This window comes from Melanostigma gelatinosum, assembly GCF_949748355.1.
Source record: "Melanostigma gelatinosum genome assembly, chromosome: 5".
NCBI classification, from domain to species: Eukaryota; Metazoa; Chordata; class Actinopteri; order Perciformes; family Zoarcidae; genus Melanostigma; species Melanostigma gelatinosum.
In genome coordinates, this window is record NC_136638.1 from 26,578,142 (window position 1) to 26,603,935 (window position 25,794).

The window sequence follows — 25,794 nt, forward strand, 5'->3', positions numbered from 1 at the left end:
ACATTGTTTGTCAAGCAGTAATTTGCAATTGTTGACATGCAAACTTAAGGTTGTTAATCAGGATGTTTCATTGTCTTTAAGAGCAGCATGTTGATGCTAGCATTTAGCACAAAGCACCGTTGTGTCTGAAGCACGGAGCTGCCGACTGAAGTCTTGTTCGGATGCATTTTTTTTATGCTTTTAGCGACCAAGTGAAATTCTCCTCCAAAGTATTATGACTGGTATTTAAAAAGCATTCGCTCGGCTGGATGGCTCCAGGGGAAGCTCAGTCTTTAATATGAAGTGAAAGTGAACGGTAACGCTGTGTTAAAGAAGGCCACGCACCTTCTCTCATTGTTTTGTTTAATTGTTTCAGATAAACTACACCCATACATCTTTTACTTCCGGCTGAAGAAATCCAAAGGAGTGAGCTGTAAACCTCCTTTTGTTACCTTCCACCAGACAAGCCACACATTCCCTTTGCAGTCTGGATAAGGATGGGACGTCCCGCGGTGCTTTTGTTTCCTGTGAGAGGAAAACTTCAATCGCCTCAACGCTCCGTCTTCATTGGTCTGTGCAGTGTTTCGTGAAACCTCTCGAGGCGTCGTCCGATTGGTTCCTCACGCCACTGTGAAGACCTGTCAGCCAATCGGCACGCGCCTGGGTGAGCGCCACTTCCTCTTCCCACCAGCTGCTGCAGTCAATCAGCTTATTCAGCAGCATGACTGTGTGTGTGTGTGGTCACCCTTTCCTCCCCCTCCCCTCTTTTTCCTATAGAAAATAACCGGCCCACCCTCCTTTCCACTCCCATCCCCCCCCTGTCCTCACACACTTATACGCTGTGTTTTCCTCTCTCACACGCACACACTCTCCTGAATATACACTCACACACTCGTGCCACATGAGGCTCAGCAGCAGCCTGCTGTGTGTGAGTCAGTGGAGAAAGTTACACCCGTGTGTGTGTGTGTGTGTGTGTGTGTATGCAGCAGCGTCTCCTCTGCAGCAGATTTCTACTTGAGTTGGGACAGAGCACAACAACACGGACACAGAGAGAGAGAGAGGGAGATCGAGGTCCACCACAGCTGAATCCAGGGTTCTGCACAAGGTAACGATAGCCTGAGCTCATGGAAATGTTGTCACGATACTCTGTCACCGTGATGCACAACGCCGTCGTCGGGACGGGGAGAGTTTGCTGCGGTTGTGGTTCTGCAAATATTTAATACAAAGATCTAAATTGTTAGATTATGTCCAGAACTTTGACTAAAAGTTTAGAGCACGCACAATTCAGATTTAATTGAGGAGCAATCTGAGCAAGCAGGTGTTCGATGCCAGCTTTTAGTGTCGTTTTGATTATTGCTGCAGATTTATTTCCATTGGTACTGAAGTTTGGCACGGAGGCTCTTGTGGTTATCCCCAACTCTGGGGCACCATATGCTGCTAAAACCCTCGAGCCTTTGGTGGAGGGAGACGATAAATCTGTGGATTAGATCAGAATCAAGGACTTTAACAACATGAAATAAATACAACGCAGTCCAGTCAGTCCAGCCACACAGATAATAAAACAGAATACATGTTAAAGGTGCAGAGCATTTCTATAAGAAGCACCACATGAACAACGCTACAAAGTCCATCAGCCTTCAACAGCTGCAGCATGGTCAGAGGTAGCTGTACAGGATCTGATTTTTATCAGGGCTGGACTTTGAACCTCTGGTATTTTAAATTGCAGTGTTTGAAGAGTGTCATGTTCATGATTCTCATTGTAAGAGGTGGCCGTGATGCATGGAAGAACCTCGAGTACCGTCAGAAATGAAAGTGTCGTTAGAGTCCGTCCTTCAACGCCGCACGCACACACACACACACACACACACACACACACACACTCTGAAGGCTGCTCAGCTGAACCACGTAATGGCTAATTGTCCCAGGCAGCATTTGTCGCTCTGTAAGCAGCCTGCCAGCCTCCCGGTGGGCCAACATGTGGCGTTCCAGCTCAGAGGGTCCGTGACAATACCCCCCCCCCCCCCCCCCCATCTGTGTTTGTGGGAAGTCAACAGCACAAACAAAGCAACTGACCTGAGGAGTCTCTTTAAGTCCCAGTAATCTGTCTGGACTTTTTAAAAGTGTGTTTTTCTTGATATGTTCGATGCTAAAGCGGCTCATTTACAACAGTTTGTGTGTGCCGACTAAAACCTGCACATACAACAACAATAAACCTGGTTCACTGCAAGACTCGGGCAGCTTCGTGGGGCCGAGGAGGAGGCCTACAGGAGTAGAACCAGGCCAGGAAGACACTGACGAGGGAGATCAAGGTAGCTAAGAGGAGCTACACTGGCACGCTGGAGAACAGGTTTCCAGCCAACGACCCCCCCGTCAGTGTGGAGAGGCCTGCAGGTACTCCCCAACTACAGGAGACCACCCCCCACTGAGGAGAACCACCAACTGGCTGACGGCCTCCATGCAGCGGGTGTGCTTCACAGTGGGAAATAAACAATGGGTTCCTCTTCTTCCATTTACTGCTCAGTATCAAACAATGCTTCCGTAGGATTTAAAAGATGCATAATAGTGACTATAAATAAGATGCAGAGTTTGAACATGAAAACCCAGATCGTCTAAAGAGTGTTTCTCTCTTTGACAGCGATCTCCAGCATGGAGGTCCCCAGGAGGCCTCAGCCCTCCTCCTTCACACTGGCTCTCCGTGAACCGGCCTCATCCGCTCTGTCGCCCCTCGGAGCCAACAAAGACCCGAGGAAGGAGAAGCTCCAGGAGGAGAACGACGATGGAGCCGCAGAGAGAGATCAGTTCGGAGACGAGACGTTCAGCGCCGAGGAGGAGCTCCATGCGTCGGCCGAGACCTCCGAACCTCTGAATACAAATACCGCCGCCCAGGAAATAAATGTAAGACTTTCCTCACAGGACAGCTTCTCAGAGGAGAGCTCGGTGTCAGAGGAGCGGTTGGCAGCGGAGGCCGAAGAGGCCAGAAAGAAGTGTGAAGAGGAGGAAGCGGCGGCTGAAGAGAGGGCCGCCCAGAGACAGACGCTGGCCCTCGAGGAGCTGGTCCAGTCCGAGAGGAATTACCTCCGACTGCTGCAGCTCAGCACTGTGACCATCAGGAGCAACCTGCAGCAACTACAGGTACCAACCCAGGCCCAGTGGAGAACAGCACCGGTATGGAACAGTCTTGAGAGCCCGAAGTGGAAGTCTTCACATTGATTGTGCTCTCAGCTGTCGACAAGCGATCTATAGTGTGCAGGACTTTTATTTTATTGGTTTATTTAGTTAGCCAAGAGGCCGTTTCAACAACCTTTCTTTCATTCAATAATAAGTTATACGTCTCAAAGTGGCAGCAACTTGAAAGCCTTAAAGTTACTGTGGCGCTCCGTTACAGTATTAACGGCTCTATTTACGGGACTCATAGCATATAATCATACAGCAGCAAACAGCCACTGAGCAGAGCATGAAGTCTGTCCTGTCATCCACCACCACATGAGCACAAAGCTCGTACAGGTTAGATACTGCAAGTTGTATTAAAAGATCCTTCAGTCAATTTTAATTAACACGTTTATTGTCGCGTTAGCTTTTCATTACTTGTCTGAGGTATTGCTTATTACTGCTAAATAATCATTTATTATCGCGGCGGTAATGAAATGAATCGTAAAACATAATGGCATCGGGCTTTATGGGCCGGAAGGACTGAGCTGTGGATGAGCATGAAAATGATAAAAGGAAGCGAGGGAACGGGAGATGAAGGGAAAGAGAATGAAACGGGAATAAAAAGGAGTGGAAGGGCTGAACTATGGGCTGATGACGTGTTCAGGGAGATGAACTGGTGAATGGAAGAACAGCTGATGAGATGGACATTAAAGATGGAGGTTTGTAAGTTGCACAACATGACGGATGGAGGAATAGAGTAGACGTGTGAGTGAATGGTGGCTTTGTGAGACGGGAGAGATGCTGGTTTGTTTTCTGTGCGGATCGTTCCGGCCGTGCCCACCACGAGCATCTCATCAGAATACGACAGAGACAAACAAAACGGCCCTTCATCAGCTCCGCGTCACACAATCGCACGTTGCACAAGATAGACATTTCATTTAATAAATGTGGATATTTGTTGCACTACTTCTGCAGAGGCAAATGATCGCGTCTCGTCGAAAAGCTTCATATTTAATCACGTCTCCTTCTTTCTGCCTGCCCGTCCACCACAGCCTCCTCCAGCCTGCCTGGACAGCATGTTTCTCTACGTCGACGATGTGATGGACGTGTCCAGTCGACTCCTCAGCCTGCTGGACCAGCGGCAGGTTCGGCCGGCAGACCCTCACTTCCTGAAGACACTCTGTAAGGAGATCACTCTTTCACTCTTTAGTTCCTGACAACATGAGCATGTTCAGCCTTCCCCCAGGAAGTGGTGGTAAGCTAGCTGCTGGTTTCACAGAGGTTTTCTCTTCTGAGATCATTTGCTCTGATCACACGTGTTGACAGGAAACACACAAAACCGTCACACGTCTTTGTTATCGGAGGTGGTTTTCACATTCATGTGGGAAACGAGTTCACGCTGATGAGGTCTCTGCATGTGGTGATGGGTGCAGTCAAAGTGGTCATTTACATCCATGATCCTGTTAGATATTTGTGTGAAATTGTCATAATGAGTGACGAGGTCCCAGTGACCTTTCACCACCATATTCTAATCCGTTCACCGTGAGCCCAGGTGGACGTTTGTGACGAATCGTTTTCCATACAGTTTGATTTGAGTCTTCATTCACATCCAATATGTCAGAGGTAACCTGGACACAATCAAACCTGACACGCATGTTCATCATAAGTAGGCGATATTGTCAATGTGAGGGCGCAGAAGCCAAAAATATGAAAATTGGAAAAATAAACATTTTCGCACCTTGTAACACAGGTGCAAGTAGAAAGTAGTGATCTGGAAGGAAGGAAGAGAAAGTGAAGGATTTAACAACGTTTGATAGTTTCTCGGCTGTTGATTCAATTTGTCTGCATGATGACAATGACGACACTGAAGTGGACGACAGGCGTGTTGTTCGTCACACACAGTCTGTGGTTCTTCATCTGCTGTCACTGACGGCATGGATTGTATGTTTTGCCTCCCTGACAGGTGACTCGTTCCTCAGCCTCTCCTCAGACATCGAGGTGGCCTACAGGGAATACCTGGCCAACTACACCCAGGTGACGGTGCTGGAGAACAGCTACAAACAGAAGGAGGCGCTCTGGAACGACATCGTCGGAGTCATCAAGACCTCTGCGTAGGTTTTCTGTTTGCTTCACGCGTATATATATTTGACACGGCTGCAAAGATGAAATTACACCCGGATATAAACAATCGACCTAACGTGCCGTTGATTTCGATCTCCAGGCCCGAAATAAACGCCACCTCTCTGACTTTCTTCCTGGTGATGCCGGTGCAGCGCATCGCCCGCTACCCGCTCCTCCTGCAGACCATCCAGAAACACACGGACAGAAGCCACCCAGCCTACGCACTGCTGGAGCAGACCGCTCACACCTCCATCGCCCTGAACTGTCGCATCAATGAGTACAAACGCTTCAGAGAAGTTGGTGAGAATACTCTCATGTATTCTAGATTATTATACATCTAAAGTCAAGCATTCAATCCCCCATGTGGCACAACGGGGAGAGAGCAGTGGTGCTTCTTTAAAGCATGTTTCTTTCTTCCACGTTGACGTTCCCTCTTTCTGTGATTGCAGCTGACAAATACAAGAAGACAGAAACGCTGACCATAAAGGACAAGATCAACCGCCTCAACACCCACAGCATCGCCAAGAAGACCGCGCGGCTCAGCCAGCACATCAAACACGAGACTGGAATAGTACCCAAGGTAGGATACGAGCTTGATGGCACCGGTTTAAATATCAACCGCCCTGCTGCAGTGTCCTTGTTACGTTTCATGGTGCTCGGGCCTGAAGGTAACTCACCCAGGCCTCTGAGGAATAGATCATCTTCCAGTAGACACGCTCCCTCCAGCTGCAGTGCAGCGGTTACAGATGAATCTGTGCTTTACCTGCAGGGACGGTGTATTCTATGACCCGTTATTGAAGCTGCTGTTTGCTCTGGCCTGCTACACCCGTCAGTCCACTTTCAGCTCTGATGGAGCGTCCGCGCACGTCTCCTGTGGCCTCCTTTAATAGCTGCTCACAGGATTGCATTTCCCTACGTTGCCTTTTGATCTATTTTTCACATTTCTCATACAGTATGTAGGTTGCAGGTGTGTTGTATGTAGAGTATAAAGGAATCACACTGCAGGAAAATGATTTTCTGTGCATTTATTCAGTCATTGAAAGCTATTTACTTTAACTCTGTGATATAAAACTAGAGCTGCTCGGCTTCGGAGGACAGAATGGATTCGTAGCACCGTTCCCATTTTAATGATGAACGTTGTAAAGCTCAGAAGGAGAACGTCAATGAGCGATGTGTCTAGAAATCATCATGACAAAATGTACCAATGTTGCATAACTGCACTTTGGTAAAAGTGATTATATTAAAAAAAATCTAATCGTAGCTTCCTAAACTACGTTCTGATCCAGAAATCTGACATCTTGCAACCAAAGTAAATAAAAAGCATATGGAGAATATTTTCTGTCTTTATTTACTGTATGTAAGCGTTTAACTGACACTTAAATGATTCATATTTGAACATCAACATCACAAGTAACCAATAGTATGCATTGGTAGCCATTCTGACCTCAATGTATTTCATAAATAAAGACTGAGAAGATGTGATCAGACAAACAAACGTTTGTGTCCCTGCGTGTTCTTCTCCAGCTGGTGGACGAGGAGTTTGACGTTCTGGAAGGTTTCTTCTATGTTCTGGAGCACGGGATCCTGGAGCTCCTTGAGAACGTGGAGACGTACCTGTACCACCTACAGGTAGGCTAACTAGTGGATAGTACTTCATCTGAGGCTTCTCGCCTGACACACAATGAGGTACAATCCAGAGTCTGTCCACAGTTCTGATCTACGCTAAATTTAGAAGGGTGCAGCAGCCCGTCCTGAGACATTCTGGTCACTTAAGACCAGAAGAGAAGTGGAACATAACTGGATATTTATTCTTAAACATGTCGCCATGTGTTCCTGAGTCACACTGTGCAAACTCAGAGGCCCCCGAGGTCTTTTTCCTCTTTCTATTCCCAACCAACAAGGATCAGCACTGTATCCTCTTTTATCTTCCTACTCATCCAAGGCCTGTTCTTCTGTTGTCCTCTTGCTGTAATTATTGACAAACAGAGACCCTGACAGCTCCTCCTCCTCCTTCTTCTTTGTTGGTGTGCAGCGGTTTCTGTCCTGCAAAACAGAGGAGTTCGACCTGGACATGGACGGAGAGAAGGACCCGATTTGTTACAAGGAGATCTCGACCGCTCTCAGACAGTGGATTCTGCCTACATTTGTGAGTCTATCTGCCATTCTCATACCTTATGTTTTTTACTTGAACACCTCAGTAAAACAAATACTACAAGCACATGTGCTGCATATTTACTTGCACTGAAGTTAAACATACAGAAAGTATCTCAAGAAAACACTGCTAGTCTGAGTCGACAGTTGCATTAACCAGCACAGCGTTTGTCTGACGATAACCATCATCATCATCATCATCATCACCACCATTGCAGGAGAAGAGGATGAGGACGTTGATCCACAAGCCGCTGTGTGCCCTCCGTGACCTCCTGGTGGGCCCGAGGAACCTGATCAGGAAAAGGCTGGACAAGCTGCTCGACTACGAGCTGATCGAAGCCAAATCCAACCTGAGCTACGAGGAACAGGATGTGGCCAACACGTACAGGTAGAGAGAGAGAGAGAGACACATAGGTAGAGAGAGAGAGAGCGGTAGAGAGAGAGAGAGCGGTAGAGAGAGAGAGAGCGGTAGAGAGAGAGAGAGAGAGAGACACATAGGTAGAGACAGAGGTAGAGAGAGAGAGAGCGGTAGAGAGAGAGAGAGAGAGACACATAGGTAGAGACAGAGGTAGAGAGAGAGAGACGTAGAGGGAGAGACGGAGGTAGAGAGAGAGGGAGAGACAGGTAGAGAGATAGAGAGAGACACATAGGTAGAGACAGACACATAGGTAGAGACAGAGGTAGAGAGAGAGAGAGAGACAGAGGGAGAGACAGGTAGAGAGAGAGGGAGAGACAGGTAGAGAGAGAGGGAGAGACACATAGGTAGAGACAGACACATAGGTAGAGACGGAGGTAGAGAGACGGAGGTAGAGACAGAGACGGAGGTAGAGACAGAGACGGAGGTAGAGAGAGAGAGAGGTAGAGAGAGAGAGAGAGAGAGAGAGAGAGAGAGAGACGGAGGTAGAGAGAGAGAGACAGAGGTAGAGAGAGAGAGACGGAGGTAGAGAGACAGAGGTAGAGAGAGAGACGGAGGTAGAGGTAGAGAGAGAGAGAGAGAGAGAGACAGAGGTAGAGAGAGAGACGGAGGTAGAGGTAGAGAGAGAGAGAGAGAGACAGAGGTAGAGGTAGAGAGAGAGAGAGACGGAGGTAGAGAGAGAGAGACAGAGGTAGAGAGAGAGAGACAGAGGTAGAGGTAGAGAGAGAGAGAGAGAGACAGAGGTAGAGAGACAGAGGTAGAGAGACAGAGGTAGAGAGAGAGAGACGGAGGTAGAGAGAGAGTTTGTTAATTACAGGCTGGACTTCCACCGTGGTTTGGAGTTTGTGTTCTTTTTATTTGTCCGATTTTTGAGCATCTTTTTTTAGTTCGACCGCCGGTTTTGTCACACAGTTTAAGTCGACTGATCCACTTTAATTGTAGCTTTCAGCTATTTGACTCTTAACTTCTCCACCAACAAAGTCCAGGCTTCTCTGAGTCAGCGTGTCGAGTCAGACAGTGGCTCTATTTGAACGATCACGGTCTATCTGATCACACCCTGATGTTCAGATGAGGGTGAGCCCGATCAATGGAAGGATTAAACAACAGTTAAATCCCAAATGTTGGGTGTGGCTCACTTAACCTTACCTGTAAAGCTCTCCTCTCCTCTCCTCTCCTCTCCTCTCCTCTCCTCTCCTCTCCTCTCCTCTCCTCTCCTCACAGGACAATCAACGCGTTGCTCCTCAATGAGCTCCCCCAGTTTAATGGCTTGGCGCTGCAGATGATCTGGAGCATGCTGGGGACGTTCAGCTGTCTGCACAAAGACCTCGCCTCCGACATGGAGCAGCTCTTCCAGAGCTTCGCCCAGCAGGTGATCTCATACGCACGATGTGTTATCCACACGGATAAAGATGAGACTTTTCAAAATGTTTCATCGAAAAAAACTTTGCTTTTCATTTTTTTTTTTCTTCAGCTCTCTCACAGCTCTCTCAGCCGCAGTGCATTCTGGGAGTGGGCGGAGTGTGCTGTGCTTGAAGGTGCGCGGAGGCTGGAGACTTTGTGTCGAAGTGTGGAGGACACGCTCAACGCTCCCTACGCCCAGGTGGGTACAGATGGAGCTGAGGCAGTTGACGTTTCACAGGTGTGCTTTGTTGGCTTGTTGACCAGGAATGCTGGGTAATTTAACTCATTAACCCTCTGAAGCCCAGGCCGAGTTTTATAAGTCAAAGGTAGACGGACCGTAAAAGAACAATATCGTCAAGACGACAGTGAGCACGATAAACGCATTAGAGGACGTGTCATTGGACACCTGAGCTCCGTAATACAACAACAGGTGCATCAAACCTTTTATCTGCTTAAAAGACATTGACATGTTGGATAAACATTCACACGTGTTCCAACATAGAACGGTGTCACAGAAGGTGAGGGACAAAATGTCCCAAGAGACACCAACGTCCTGTGCGAAAGTACCAGGCATGAAAGGCCACATTTACACGTTTTTAACACCTGTTGTTTACCTCTACACTGATCACAACAGAGTATTCTTATCATTCGTATTACATTTATACTACCTGCTACACGTGGTGCTTCCTGTTTTAAATAAAAACCAGACAAAACTGCCGTTATATTCTTACCCGTCATACTTACCTTACCACTGGAATTGAACTCTATGAATGCTAGTATAATAATAATACTAGTAATATTGGTGTGGCCTGATCTTTATCTGCAGCTGTGCAGAAATACTGTCTTTACAAACTGATTAAATAAACCTGCAGAGCATTCAAACATTGATTTAGAATTTGAATGCCAACCTTTTATGAATGAAGCTTCAAAAATAGTTTAAGCCAAGCCAGCATTGTGGCTCGAGGAACACTTCGGTCCTGCGCTCAGATAGATTGCCCTCATAAATAATTATAGACATTCATGGTCCCCAGAGGATGAACCCTAATTACCCTGATCCCCTGATCCCCTGACTTCTCATCTCGCACCACCAGCAGGTGAGTGCACGACTCTAGAGTAGCAGCAGTGTCGTATTTGTTGAGAGGACAGTGACTCTCAACAGGCTTCTTCATTGCTGTCATGATTACTCCTTTGGTTTCTTGATGTCATTGAGCTAAACACACGTCTTTAACCTGTATCACCTGCTCGACTACACGTCTTCAACTGAGTCACGTTCTTTAAAGCCACAGAATCGACAGGTTGCAGTCGTGTCGTGATCACTTTGAGGTTTAGTTGAATAACAGCTTGTGACAGATGATGCACAGTATCTGCTCATCGCTGTCAAACATGTCGTACGAGATGAAGAATGTGCCACTTCATCACAGCGAGTCATACCTGCAGCTTTACGTCACTCGCGACAACACATCAGTCACAGAGGAGGCGATTGTGACTCACGTATCCAGCGACGGGAAACGTTTGACGGTTTCTCTGAGAGGACTTTACTCAGCCTGCTGCCTTTAACTGTCTCAGACGTTTTATTCATGATGTCAACAAAGAGCTCATTTAAAAGAGGATTTAAATTACAAATATGAAGGCCTCAAAACACTGGACTTTAATTGGTCAACAGCAGCATCTGTTAAATGAGATAAATCTGCTAAATTGAGGCTTTCTGTATTCCGTTAGAGGCTGAGCATTACTAGATTGACCATTTTCTACTCTGCTCGGGCCTTTCTCCTCCTCTTCACCTTTCTCAGGGCTATTTAAATATTGAATCTATTCACTCCACATTCTCTTTCTCCTCATGTTTTTTTATTCGGTCAGCCTCTGAGTCCATCGTCTCGGCGCCGTCTGAAGCAGCTGACCGATAAGCACGGCTCTGGGAAGATCTACCAGGTGATGGGGACGGTGGTGGGCAGCCGGGACCTGGACCTGAACCTGGCCAGTGGAGAGCTGGTGGCCGTCATCAGTGAGGCGGACACCCGCGGAGACAAACGGAGATGGCTGGTCGACGCAGGAGGTAAGAACCAACATGGTGCTACTGGGTTACTGGTTCAGACCTTTTGGTATTTTACTAATTAGTTTGAGAGTAAGAACCATGAACCAGAGTTTAATTGAATGAGTGGCTGCTAGAAACCAAAGCATAATAGATGCTGCGGATGTTGCTGAAAGAAATATTCCAATGCAGCTTTTGCTAAATGTGACTGTTTGGCGCCATCTTGTGGGGGTTACGTGTCACTGCAACTATACACAGGTACAGTTGTACTAGTTGATGAGTAAACTGGGCACATTGGCAGATAGGTGGCTAATTTTAGTTTGTGGACATATTATGAAAATGGAATTGGCTTCAAGAACAGTTTTTGTTTTGGTTTTTGGTTTTTGTTACTATCAGATGTTGTTCGTGAGATTTTAGGGTTTTGTTTTTGTTTGATTTAACGTTTCAAAAAGATTCCATATAAATTAGGATTGATACTAAGATCTCTAAGTGCTGCTGACTAAATATTACAAAAGTAGAGAATGAAACCAGCATTTTTGATCATTGATGAAACATTTCGTAATCCTCTCTTGTCAGCTTGGGCTCTGGATAAGTGTCCATTTTTACGAATTTTCTGATATTTTTAAATCAAATAATGAATTAACTTCCTGAAACAATCTGCAGATCAATCGATACTGAAAACAATTGTGAGTTGCAGCCCTGACATATATAATAACCTTTTATCTGCGTATGTTGCACGCAGGCAGACGAGGGTACGCTCCTTCCTCGAAGCTGATTCGCTATCACCAGCCGACAGACGACCCGCCTCCTTCTCCACACCTGATGCTGCCCGAGGGCATGACGGCAATCAGACGACACTCCTACACCCCAGAGAGCCGGCCACTGACGGTCATGAGCCAGCCCTGCTTCCAGGTGATTGACTGATTAATTAGTTGATTGATTGATTAATTGATTGAATGTACCTAAATGACGTAAACTTGACTCTCACTACACATATTCCTGCCTGTGCTGCTTAACTCTGCATATTAATGAGGTAGGAAGTAATTATCTTGATGCAAAGCTCCCTAATGACTCAAGATGCATAGTTCATGTTAAAACTACACCACCCAAATATTGAAGTGAAATATTTTGACATTAACATTGTCTTGCTAATGTAACAATCTGCTTATGTTATGGCCTCGTTAGTGAAATAGACTCGTAAACTTGAACGGCCTTCCATGATAATTAGCTTTGCTTGTTAGACAAGCGGCAACCTCTGGTACTGAAAAGCTTCATGTCTTAAAGCTGCATTCTCTCTAGTGTCCACCAGGGGGCGACTCCTCTGGTTGTATAGAAGTCTATAGAAAATGACTCTACTTCTCTCTTGATTTATTACCTCAGTAAACATTGTAAACATGAGTTTATGTCTCAATCTCTAGTTTCAAGTCTTCTTCAATACAGCATGATGTTCATTCAGGTTATGGTCCATTTAGAGTCTATGGCTGTAACTTGGACCTCAGCTTGTTTCTAAATGATCTGACATCAGACTCCAAACTGTGTGTGTGCGTGTGTGTGTGTCCATTATCTTAATGATACGTTCCAGACTCGTGTTTATGTGTGTGTGTGTGTGTGTGTGTGTGTGTGTGTGTGTGTGTATGTGAGAGAGAATCCCTCTGGTCAGCCATGTGTGAGTGTAATCATGTGTGTTCCCATATCTGTAAGAGGCCACACTGGCATTTGTGTGTGTTATTAATGGAAAGGTCCGTAATTGGCTGCTTAACCTTGTAAATGGGTCACTGTGTGAAGGCTTGAAGTGAATTTATACCGCGCTGTGTGTGTGTGTGTGTGTGTGCGCGTGTGTGTTGTGGGAATGATTTACATGTGCAGTACATGCGAGTGTGAGCGGCTTGTACATTTGTGATGGTTTATGTGGGTGTGTACGCGGGAGGGAGGGAGATTTAGGTGAGGGGATGAGAAAGCAGCAATGCGTTCGGCATCGCGTGTGTGTGTGTGTGTGTGTGTGTGTGCGTCCTGGTACATGTGTCTTTGTGAGGACCGGTTTGAGCTTTAGACCTTCAGAGTGAGGACATGATCACTTCTTCAAAAGCCTGTATGAGGGTTCAGACCTGGTCCTCAGGTTTAGGACAGAGTTAGCTCTAGGCCAGGGTAAAGGTTGGGGTGAGGCATTTAGTTGTGTAAAGCCACCTGCTCCAAAGAAATAGGGCCCATCACCTCACCTCTAGTACTCGGCCCATACAATCTAAGGTAGCGACGTCTCCCGAAGCGGCTGCACGCTCTACTCTCGGCGAAGCAGCCGCCGGGACGACGAGGCGACGAGACGATGAGACGACGAGACGACGAGACGACTCATTTTCCCGTTTGGATTTAATCCAACAAACAAACAAAGAAACACGGACCATGGACGTGTTGTTGACGAGCCTTCGGGACAGCTCTACTTCTGCGTCCTCTCATGTCGGACTGAGGACAGACTGGACGCTACACGGACTCACTATCACCTCTAGAGGGACAAGCGGTATTACAAGACAGGACGGGGCTAGCTCGGGGCTAGCTGGTTAGCACGCTATACTCAGAAGATATCTGCAACACAACACATGGACGTCTGTGACATAACGTCAACACTCTAACCGCTTCACATTCTGGTGATTATGTTGGTTCATGTGTAAATGTTTCAAACTGAAAATCTGTCCAGATCTTACACATTGCACCTTTAGGGTGACTCGAGAGTGTATTACTTAAGTGTGTGTGTCCCAACGTTCATCCCTCATGACCCTGAGTCTGCTCGTATACAAAACACACACACACACACCGGCAGTCTTCACTGTTCCAGATGTTTTTAAGCATCTTTTCTCTCCTTTCTGCTCTTCGTCCACTCTAAAATATAAGTTTTCAAAATCGATACCGTTCTTTTGTTGGTGGCTGATGAAACTAGAGATGATGCATCACCGTCAACCTTTAAAGAGCAGCAGCCGCACTGAGGTGCCAAACTCATCTTGACTGCAACTTCCTCTGTGACAGAGAGACTATAACAAACAACAATATGAACTCCTGTAGACACGCAGGCAGACTCGGTTAAGTCTCTCTCAGGTTTGTGGCCCCTCCATGTTGTCGTGTCCATATATTAACACTGAACGTTAAGCTACACCGCGCTCCTCTCAACTCTTTATTTAATTTCCATCAGACACACAGCTGCAGCGAGTGTTCACCTGCAGCTGACGGCCGTGGCCACTTCGCTTTCTCCTCCTCGTCTCCGCCAAAGCAAAATGCTCATGAAATGCTGATTGGTGTAGACCGTCAGGGCAGAGCTAATGTCGTAGCTGAGAGGTGAGCGGAGGTAAAGGGTTTGTTAATGACACCGAGCAGCCGGCTAAACCCGGCTATTAGCGCTGCTGCAGCACTCTGTCACTCCGACACGGGCCTCATTAGGGAGGTGTGTGTGCGTGTGTGTGTGTGTGGTGATGGGATTTGTCAAGATAGAACTCGTGGGTTTAACCTTTTCACAGAATGTTACAAAGATGTGTGGTTGTGTGTGTGCTCGCGTTTGTCCCTGTGCGCATGTATCTGACGTCATGTCTTGAAGTGGTGTGTTTTGTGTGAGTTGTGTTACTTGCGCCCTTAATTGTGGATCCAAACTGAGTCCTTTCATGCTGGGGTTTCTGAGATTAATCCGATATTTACATTTACTTAAATGTTGATGGAATATGTGTCATCCCTCTCTTCCAGGTGCTGGCGGCGTATAACTTCACAGCGAGAGGAAACCACGAAGTTTCTCTCCGGGCCGGCGAGCCAGTTCGCGTCCTGGAGCGCCACGACAAACGAGGGAACCCTGAGTGGAGCCTGGTGGAGTCGAGAGGTGGGAAGAGAGGCTACGTGCCCTCCAACTACCTCACAATCACGCCTATGGGGGCCGGGCCACCCGGCACGTACCAGCCCCACTGCTAGGAGGGAAGGAAAGGAAGCACGTAGAGTGCGACAGAGGATTCATACCGTCTCCATTATCGTTCTTCAGTTTGACGGCTGGATTGTTTTCGCTTATCTTCGGACTTAAGCTCGACCCACTTCCTGTGCAGAAGGAAAGTAAAAGTCGTCAAAATAATTTATTATGTAGCTCAGAATCACAAAGTGGCCTCGAAGGGCTTTGCAGCACAGAACAGCTTCTATCCCGAGACTCTTGATGGAATGAAGTAATGTGGTAACTGTTTACAAGTGAGGGCTTACCGGCCTGCTCTTTGTAGTGTTCGCACCAAACGCAAAGAGCTGCAAATAACGGGACGTGGAATCTGCTTCATATTTGCGTGAATACATGGCGCAAAAGCGCATCGTTGAGATTCTCCTGTTACTGACAGTGTTAAATGGAGGAACAAATATTTTAGTATTGTCTATCTGTACAGAGACCGGTCAAACCTAAATGTGTTTCAGTGTCTGTGTATAAACCACAGACTGTCTATGGTATGAATAGTAGCGGCGCTGCCATATTTATAAAGCCCGGCACTGATCGACGCAAACTCCATTCGGATAACAAGCGTTTTAAAAGTTGTCGTCTTGCGGACGAAGCTGACGAAGCGGACGAAGCACGCGTCAGACTTTTATCAAGTCGCCATTATTAGTTTACGTCGGCGTCCTTTTTATCCGTTTGTATAAGTGAAGATGACAAACGCTAGAAAGCCACCGATGAAGTGTGACGCCAGCACGTGTGCGACAGAAGGCCGTCACACTGTTGCACTGTTGTGGCGTTTCGATGTGGAAAGTAAACCTGTGAAACACTCGTGGGCGAGGAGTACCTTTCATACCTCGACGTCGAGCTTTAAGATGGCTCTGCTTGATCCCATGATCCCACAGAGTGCTGAATACATAAATACATGTGGAACACTGGAAAGAATGAAGGAAGCTGACAGTCCTGGTGCTGGTTAGCTGTACGGTGCTTGCTCATGAGCACTTTGGACAGATGCTTGCTCTGCACCTTGACGCTGAAGGACAATCTTCAATCATGGGTGAGAGCTGACCTCTGATAGAAGAGATATCCCATGATCCTCTGCGGGACAAAAAGGATTGAAAAGGGTAGCGTGCATGTTCTCATTAGTCCGTGTTTTAGCGAGCTAAAAGCAACTGTGTGTGTGTGGAGTCTCCTCACCTGGAGGTAGGAGCAGTATTGTATGGAGTCTGAGATGATGAGAGCGCTGTGTACCTGTGAAATGTCTCCAGGGCCAAGTGGGGGAGACGGGGGGGGGGGGGATGTGAAAGAGTCGGAGCGACGATGGAAAAAGGATGTGAGAGAACGGTTCCTCCTGTCTCACGGTGCATTTTCCTGCTCAGCTCCTCGTGCAGTAAGACACTGAATCTCTCCGTAAGGGTTCTTTGGGGCGTAGAAAGGTTTTGATCGATGGATCTTAAATAGTACAGGCGAGGACTGAAGCGACTTTCTTCCGTATTTAACAAGCGCCTGACGATGTGGCATCTCTTCCAGTCTGATGGACTGTGGAGACATTTAGCTACAGCAGGATTTAAGCTCCTTCTGTTGGTTTGCCACAGAGTCGACAGATCTTCATGACAAGAGACGTTCTGTGCTCAAACAAAGTACCTTTCAAGGAACATTTTGTTTCTATACATTTAACTTTTAAAGTGCAACATCCCAAGACAACCATTTCTCCATTAGCTTGTTATGTGTTGCATTTATTTACAGCTAAAAGATCCGGATGTCAGCAGTCATGTCAGCAGTCTCACCATGTTGGATCTAGAATTACGGCCTCGCAGTCGAGTTTCAGTTTACATGCACGTCTGCCCAAAATCACTTCATCATTTTATCCTTTTAGACATTTGTATGAAATCTATAATTTAACATTTCAACTCAAACATGTCTTTTGTGAGGTCAAAGTGATTTCAAACACTTTTAAGAGAGATTCCTTATATGTTCATGATCGGCATGCTAAATAATGCCGCCGTTATTCCAAAACAAAATGGATTAAATGTGAAGAGCTTAAGCAGCAAAACATAACAAACACCACTAAGATCAAAATAGGCATCTGAAAATATTTCCCTGTTTAGCCACTAAATTGGTATTTAAGATAAAGACGCGGCCAATTAATTGTAGTTGCCAGACGGTGTCAAAACAAATAATCATTTTCCTGCTTTAAGAGTAGAATTTGAATCTCCTTTCAAGGATGAAGCGACTTTTAAATCTGTGAATTTGTAAATAACCTTTATTGTCTTATTCTCCGTCCAACGCGGCGGTGTCTGCCTGACTGCAGAAGACGTTTCCTGAAAGTGTGGTGTTCTGCATGGATTGGATCCAGTGTACAGTGCAGCTTCAGCTAGCAGAGGGAGGGACGGTGTGTGTGTGTGTGTGTGTGTGTGTGTGTGTGTGTGTGATGTCACTGATATACCAAAATACCAAATGTCCTCCAGGGTTAGCGCGAGGAAGGACGAGAAAGAAAATCCCCCGACACGACCACGTTGTACCTGCTTCCACCGCTTCGAAGGCCAGTTTAGGGCGGAAGGAACAATCCGCCATTAAATGTTGATAAAAAATAGCATTCAGCGCTCAGCACCCTCAACACACGTTTATGATACTTACACGTTTTGTTTATTAAGATAATTCACCACTTTTATGATTCTTGGAGCGTGAACACAATCAGCTAAAGTTAGGCTTTAAAAGATTTACACCACGAGTGTTCCCGCGAGGACGTTTCGTCGTCTCATTCAGACACTTTGAAGTGACCGCCTTTTTTAAGACACTTAGAATTCACCGGAGGGGTAATATCTGACGTATTTGATGTCATAGAACAAAACGTTTAAATCTCTTTATCTTGAGTTCACCACACACCTTATTTCGGGCACTAGCCAAAAACACATTTTTAAAAAAAAACACGACTTCGAGACGAGGGAACCAGAAGTGCTAAAATGCTGACTCGACGCTGGGTTTTTAGGACTCATTACCTGCAGCACTCTATTCCAGCTGTCTGGTATTTAATTGTAATCCTCATTAATGACAAACGAACTGGGAGAAGCTGCTTTTCGATGCTCCCTTCAATTTAGAATCTATCATTTTTATTTTTCCCTGAGAAAACTTTCAAAACATTGAGAGCCATTCAAACATGAGCGAGAGCACGAAGCAAAGGTGGGTTATCCCATTGACATGTAGGTGAACCGCCCACCACTAGAGGGAGCAGCAGACCTGAGTGAGAGCCTGTGTGGTCAGTGTGACTGAGAAGTGCTTGCGTACTTTACCTTTGTCAGTATAAGAGCTGTACATTCTGTTCATGTTGTTCAGTTCACATGTGCTTTTTTTTCTTCTTTTTTTTATTAACCTGCTGTCAAACCATCATGTGAAGAGTAACACGTTCAACCTGCTGAATATCTGGTTCTGCAGTCTGTACAGCATTCCTGTTTACAATGTTCTGTTCAGTAACTGACTTGTTTTAACTTATTTAACTACCGCAGGGCTGCCTAACCATGAAGTCTTTGAAGTTTTGCCAAAGTTGTGAAATTGAACTCTCACACAGTCTTACACACACACACACCCCCGTGTATTCACACAGCAGATGGGCGTGTCCGCGGTGCAGCAGCGGTACCTGTCAGGCCAGCTGTGAACTGACTGTGTGGCTTCAATACAACTAAACAGAAACCTGCTCAGTGTCTTTGTGTCACCTCACATTAATATCACAATATTTAGACGTTAACGACCGCACCGGGATTGTTGTTTGTAGATCAGATCAGCTCTAGTTTCCAAATATTTTTCTTCCAATTGAACCCTCTGTGACTAGTGGTTATTTTCACTATTGGTAGATGTTGGAACTCACAGTTAAGGTCATGGACCTCAGGGTCCACTGTAGTAAGATACTGCTCGTGATCAATGATGTCGGAACATATTGAACAATGTGTTCATGTGGTATAAAGCCTATATAAAGGAAAGGTGACGTGACGTGGGGTGACGCGAGGTGAGGTGACGACACGTGAGGTGAGGTGACGACAGGTGAGGTGACGTGAGGTGAGGTGACGTGAGGTGCGGTGACGTGAGGTGAGGTGAGGTGACGTGAGGTGACGACACGTGAGGTGACGTCAGGTGAGGTGACGTCAGGTGAGGTGACGTGAGGTGAGGTGACGTGACGTGAGGTGACGTCAGGTGAGGTGACGTCAGGTGAGGTGACGTCAGGTGAGGTGACGTCAGGTGACGTGACGTCAGGTGAGGTGAGGTGACGTCAGGTGCGGTGACGTCACCTCACCTGACGTCACCTCACCTGACGTCACCTCACGTGACGTCACCTCACGTCACCTCACCGCACGTGACGTGACGTCACGTGCGGTGAGGTGACGTGCGGTGACGTGACGTACAATCCTTTTGACCTCATTTGGTCTATTGACCTCAAAATCAAATCAAAAACAACTGGTGCCTTATGGGTTGGCTACTCCGTCAAAGAACAAGTCTGTTTTCCAAACAACAGTCAGGTGATGAACATTGAGACCAGTTAACTTCCTGTCATCGTTCCTCTTCTCCATGCTGGACTTTAAGAGATCCCTTCATCATGTGACTCCAGTGTCTGTTTTAGTTCTGTGCAAAAACTACAAAGTTTATCTGAAGCTGATACGAGGCCTCAAAGTTCAACCTTTAGTAAAAAAGATTCTTTCATTTTCTACATAAAACTGCACACCTCGCAGGTCGCTAGTTTGAATGCCACACTGACCACCACCGCCGTGGTGCCCTTAAGCAAGGCACAGAAACCCACAGCTGAGCAGTTTACTAGTTTTCTGTCAGATTCCTGCAGACGGATGGTGTTTGCAGAGTAAACGCGTCTCCTCGCTGCAGGTCTGTCCCTCTGCAGAGACCCGGCCTGCTGCCCGAGCCGGTTGGATTCTTTAGCTGTCACGACATCATCCGCAGCTAATCGGAAAGAAAATCTGGTGTTTACTTCAGTGTCTCCTCTCTTCCTGGCTTTGTTCACCTCCCGTCCCTCCCGTCATTTTGTTTTCTCCGGCACGGCGGATGTGAGTTTGACCCGCTCACGGCAGGTACCTTATTTCATCTTCACACACACGCACGCACGCACACACACACACACACACACACACACACACACACCGGAGTGCAAAATGAATGCACAATAGAAAAGCTGCAGCGAGTGCACACACAAACACATTTATATGCTGTAGAGCTTTGTTTTTTGTTTTTTTTCGGGATGAGTTCAGCAGCGTTCACCTGCTGTGTGAATGTAAAGCAGCTCGCAGGCAAATGTTTCCCAGATACAAATGGGGGAAAACTGCTGTGACTGTATTTATTATATCCCCCCCCCCTCACCTCTGTTGGTGAGCCAAACCTCAACACCTAGTTTGTGCTTTCAGCTGGATTGTTCTCTCGTTCAGCAACAGGTGCTCCGATGAGTTGTTTTTGGGTCATTGACATCAGCTTGGTTTACTTCTTGGCAGACTTTATTTGAGTTTATTGTTAAAGAAGCGAGTAAAGAAATGCTAAATGGAGGAAAGTGAGACAAAGAACTCCCAGTATTGATTCAGACGTACAGAGAGGAAAAACACAAGTTGACAAGTATTAATGACGTGAGAACACAAGCAGGAGGGGATGAAACCGAGCCAGCGTTTCTCCTCTGTGAGCTGCTTCTCTGGGCGTTTTGAGAAACAACATGACTTCCAGGAGTTTAGATCGCTGCAAGAAACAAAAACACTGATTGTGTCCGTCCGTTTTCAGAGCGTTGCGTCTTGAAAACAGGGCGGTTCTGTGTGTGTTTTGATCTTTTGTATCCTTTTTTTTGTTTTAGGCCAAAGTGATTCAGATACTGTTCATCTTCTGTTCAAGCCTCAGCAGCCAACTTCATCCCATGCATGAATATCTTATGGTTGTCGATGTATATTTTTGAATTCTCTCCGTTGACTTCCATGAACGTGTGTGTGTGTGTGTGTGTGTGTGTGTGTGTGTGTTTGTGGTGCTTACATCAGCTATCTTTTTCTGTCAGCAGCATTTTAATGGAGAAGAACTCCTTCAGGCATCCGATACCCTCTGAATGACTACACGTATGAGTGTGTCTCAGTGTGTGTGCGAGTATAAGCCTTCCAGTGTGTGTGTGTGTGTGTGTGTGTGTGTGTGTGTGTGTGTGTGTGTGCGTGTGTGTGGCTGAGCCTCAGCGGTGTAACAGTGAACAGATTTCAGGCTATAAATATCGTGTCCGCTAACTGACGCTGAGCTAAAAATAGACACAGTAGAACTGCATCCAGGTGTGACATCCCAAGAACCACAGCTGGTTTTGTCTCATTCGCTTTCTGTTCATGGTAATAAATCAGAGCTTGTGGTCTTTGTTGCTGTGTTCAGGGGAAAGGTCGTCAACTGGGATTTGAAAAATGAATTCCCCTGAAAAGAAGTAAAGGGGGGAAATAATCCCTCTTAATGAGAAAAGTTAAGACAGGACAGAAGTCTCAAAGGGGTCTAAAAACAAAGAGTTTCTGCTTGAAAATATCTGCTGAATAAATGTCTGGATTAAGTGAAGGAAGGATCAGAATGCCTTATGTGCAGTTCCCACCTTAAGCCCTGAAGAAAGGGCATTGTCACACCCTGATTGGAGGGGAAATGCATCAAGCTGCTCTCAGTTCTTGATGAGGAGCTGATCTCCACATTACAATCACCCTCAAATCAACTCAAGGGAACTCTGACATTCAGCTCTCATGACTTCAGAAAACGGGACGAAAGCACCGGAGACTGAGGGAATGCTACACACTGTGCTGTTATCTTTTGTACTTTAATATTTGAATGCTTTGGCAACATTGTTGTCAAACTTCTATGCCAATGAATTCGAATTTTTGAAAGAACACGTACAGAAATACAGAAATGGCAAATGTTCTTCAATATTTTAGGCCTTTTATTTTGAAAATAAATCTCAATGAGGGCAGAGAAAAATAGAACATCAACAATGTAAATCTGAAACTTTTGCAGCTACTAGGACATTTAAGGGGATTTCTTCATTAACATGGCATTTTGTGTTGATTCAAATGGAAATACTGTGGAGACGCACTGCAGATTACACAGTAAATCCATCGATATTCCGACATACATTTTCATTGTGATTGTCAAACTCCTTTCGTGTGTATCTGCATTGTTCTGTCTGAACTGGGCCTCACAGTGCATCTTTTATTGGAAGCAGCATGCCTGTTTGTGTGTTGAAGGACTGTAGTTTGTAAACTTTGTTCCACCAGCATGTGGGGTCTTCATCCGGGTTCAGAAGCTGCTTTTGTGTGTGTGTGTGTGTGTGTGTGTGTGTGTGTGTGTGTGTGTGTGTGTGTGTGTGTTTAAGACCTTCAAAGTGAGGATATTTTTGGACACTCCTCCAGAGAGAAGTAGTCATTTACTCGTAGAGTTCTATTCAACCAGAGGAGTCGCCCCCTGCTGGACATTAGAGAGAATGCAAGTTTAAGTCACTTCACTCGGCAGAACCGGAGGTTGCCGCCTGGTTGTGAGCCAGTGGCTCAGGCGCCTCCATGTTGATGTTATCGTTCACCCTTGAGGTTCATGTTATATTTAGGTTTATTTAGTTGTGATGGTTCAGGTTGAAGTAGGGAATGCATTATGTCATTGATTGTGTGTCATTGAAGTGTGTGTGTGTGTGTGTGTGTTGCACAGTAGCTGCCTTGATCCTGCAGTTGATCCTAAAAGTCATGATTTATAGTAAAAGAGGAATGCAAGAGAGACTACACTCTCTCTCTCTCTCTCTCTCTCTCTCTCTCTCTCTCTCTCTCTCTCTCTCTCTCTCTCTCTCTCTCTCTCTCTCTCTCTCTCTCTCTCTCTGGATTGGCTGCAGCCAACTCTGTCTCAACATCACTACACACTTGTGAGCACGAGGTGTAAAGTGTGTATAGGTGTGTGTGTGTGCGCTTTTCAGGTGACAGATGATGTCTGAAATTAGGAGCAGCCAAAGTCAAACCCCCATGAGGGAATGGAGAGGTGCTGGGCTGAGCTGACACACACACACACACACACACACACACACACACACACTGGCTGACTTCACCTTTGTGTCTGTGATGGCTGACAGCTCCGTGAGTCACCTGTTCGTTTCATTTCCACAGCTTCGTTCTGGATTCCGCACTTTGCTTTTTTCTTTCTCACAGCAGGACATGTGCTGGTGTAGCCGATGACATCAATGACGGCGCCCTCCTGTCAGTGAGCCAGCCGCCTGACACTAATGCTGCGTTGCAGGCAAACTGAGGTAATAAATCAAGAGAGAAGTAGAGTCATTTTCTCATAGACTTCCATACAACCAGAGGAGTCGCCCCCTGGTGGACATTAGAGAGAATGCACGTTAAAGACATTTCCGCACCGGCTTCACTCGGTAGAACCGGAGCCGCTCGGTTTTTCTGCATCATTTTTGCATCGAGCAGATAACTTCTAAATAGTCTACCGTAACCAGCTACCTGATAACAAGTCAACATATTTACGACCAGATAGTAAACGTAATTTAGTCGGCATCACCGAACACGTACAAAGTGTCGGCTAGCGTTGTGGTTGCTCGTCATGAAGGCAGCTGCGTAAAAAAACCCTATAATTTAGCTTTTAATCAATTTCAAATACACAGCCATCTGTTTTTATTCTCTATATCTTACTACGAGCAACCACGGACTGATTTGGCTGAAAAGTCAGCAGGTCAATCAGTTAACAGACACTGATTGACCACATTAATGTGCTGTATATATACATGCATAAAGAACAGGAAACTTTCTGGCCACAGTAAAATATCAATAGACTTGTTTATTAATACCTCTACATTGTGAAGACATTAGTCGGTCTTCTTCACAGCTCTACTCATCCACAGCAGCTGGTGTGCGTTTGTTTCGCCATTTGTTCGAGTCAGATGTGGTGGTGTCATGTTAAAAGGTGACACCAACACGTTCCCTCTATAAACGTGAGTTAAAATTGGCTCGAGGCTTCACTTGGTTCCTGTACAGATACTATCTGTCTATCTGAGATAGACAGATAGATAGATAGATAGATAGATAGACAGACGGATAGACGGATAGATAGACGGATAGACAGACAGACAGATAGATACTTTATTCATCACCAGGGGGAAATGTGTTTGTAGCAGCAGCAAACAAAGTTCCACAGTAAACATAAAAATATTAAGGCCCCCCGCAGTTTGCTTTTTGTGTGTGTGTGTGTGTGTGCGCGCAGTACAACCAAAAACATAAACTCACACATATTTATTCCTGACGCTCTGCTCTGCTTCGCTGTCGCCCGTCTCCTCTGTGCTTTAAGCAAAATGTGTCTCTACCTTCATCTTCTTCTCTCTCGCCGTCTCCGACATGTGGCACCAAGATGCCGACTCATTAGTCAAGTAATCATTGAAAGCTCAGTAGTTGCATACATATATATGTATACATATATACATATATATATATATGTGTTATTATCATGCAGCTATCATGAAATTATGCAATACTGGTCTTGTAGTAATTGTATTTTTCCATTAGCTGCTAAAGCTGTCTGAGGATGTTTTGTGTCTGCAGCAAGGTGTTTGTAATTCATCAGCAAGTGGAAGAGAAAGTATTTATTAACACAACACGGAGGAAGGAAAGTGTATTGTTTAGAGATATAATCAATCCCTCCCCTGTGAAAAATAATGCTTTTTTAAAAAAGACCCATGTTTCTCTGTATTGATCTGAACATCGCCTCTTGGATCACCTCCAAGGTTTGGATGAACTCTCAAATAAAACAGATGACCTGCGGTGTTAGAAAATATCTGGTTGTTTGATAACACATAAACCATGTGTAGTGCGATACGGAGAGTTAACTGCAACTCCCAACAAGCATTTCAATAAGAAACATGCAACCACCAAGCGTAAAGGTAGAAACCGGATAAAACATTCAGCCATTTGAATAAAAACACCTTGAGACTCAGTGTTTGACGAATGATCATCTTCTGTATCGCAACAGCAGCTGTAGGATTTAGAGCCATCCGACGTACCACGCTGCAACACTGTCACATAAAGATTAAGTTCCCACACAACAGAAACTGCATTCTACGTTTTGTTTTGAGAGAAGCGTATTTTCTCCTGAATCACGGTTGCTATTGTTGACAGTTTCACACACTCGGTTGACAAGGTAGACAAAAACACAACAAAACTACTTGGTTAGGTTTAGTAAAACATCATGGCTCGGCCTTATGTAATTACATTTGTTACGGAGCTGAATTTATCTGTGTAACTTTTAATGAAACAGCATTATCTTTGACTTTTTGTTACACACTGTACACGAACAGCGGTCTCCTGCGTGAAAGTCCACAGTTTGACCCGTGTCTGTTGGACTTCCACGGAAATTAACTCAATTTTTTTTATTATTTCTTACTATGTTGAAAAACAAACGTAATCTGGGAGAAAATATGTTTCCCTCGAAACGTAATTGAGACCTCTGTGCACCAATGTCCTTCATATTTTGTTAACAAAGGAAAAAGTGTCTTAAAGCTGCATTCTCTCCAGTGTCCACCAGGGGGCGACTCCTCTGGTTGTATAGAAGTCTATGAGAAAATGACTCTACTTCTCTCTTGATTTATTACCTCAGTAA

The 25,794-nt window shown here is 45.7% G+C and overlaps 1 protein-coding gene across 1 annotated transcript; it reads left to right on the forward strand.

The window, feature by feature from the left end:
- Positions 1-1,002: 1,002 nt before the first annotated feature.
- arhgef37 (Rho guanine nucleotide exchange factor (GEF) 37) lies at positions 1,003-15,233 on the forward strand. The gene is made up of 14 exons (XM_079268102.1): positions 1,003-1,084; positions 2,615-3,111; positions 4,182-4,311; positions 5,093-5,240; positions 5,351-5,550; positions 5,700-5,830; positions 6,775-6,879; positions 7,283-7,396; positions 7,620-7,789; positions 9,038-9,185; positions 9,288-9,416; positions 11,075-11,270; positions 11,989-12,158; positions 14,967-15,233. The coding sequence occupies exons 2-14, from the start codon at positions 2,626-2,628 to the stop codon at positions 15,183-15,185; spliced, it is 2,346 nt and encodes a 781-aa protein (XP_079124228.1). The 5' UTR covers positions 1,003-1,084; positions 2,615-2,625; the 3' UTR covers positions 15,186-15,233.
- The last annotated feature ends 10,561 nt before the right edge of the window (positions 15,234-25,794 follow it).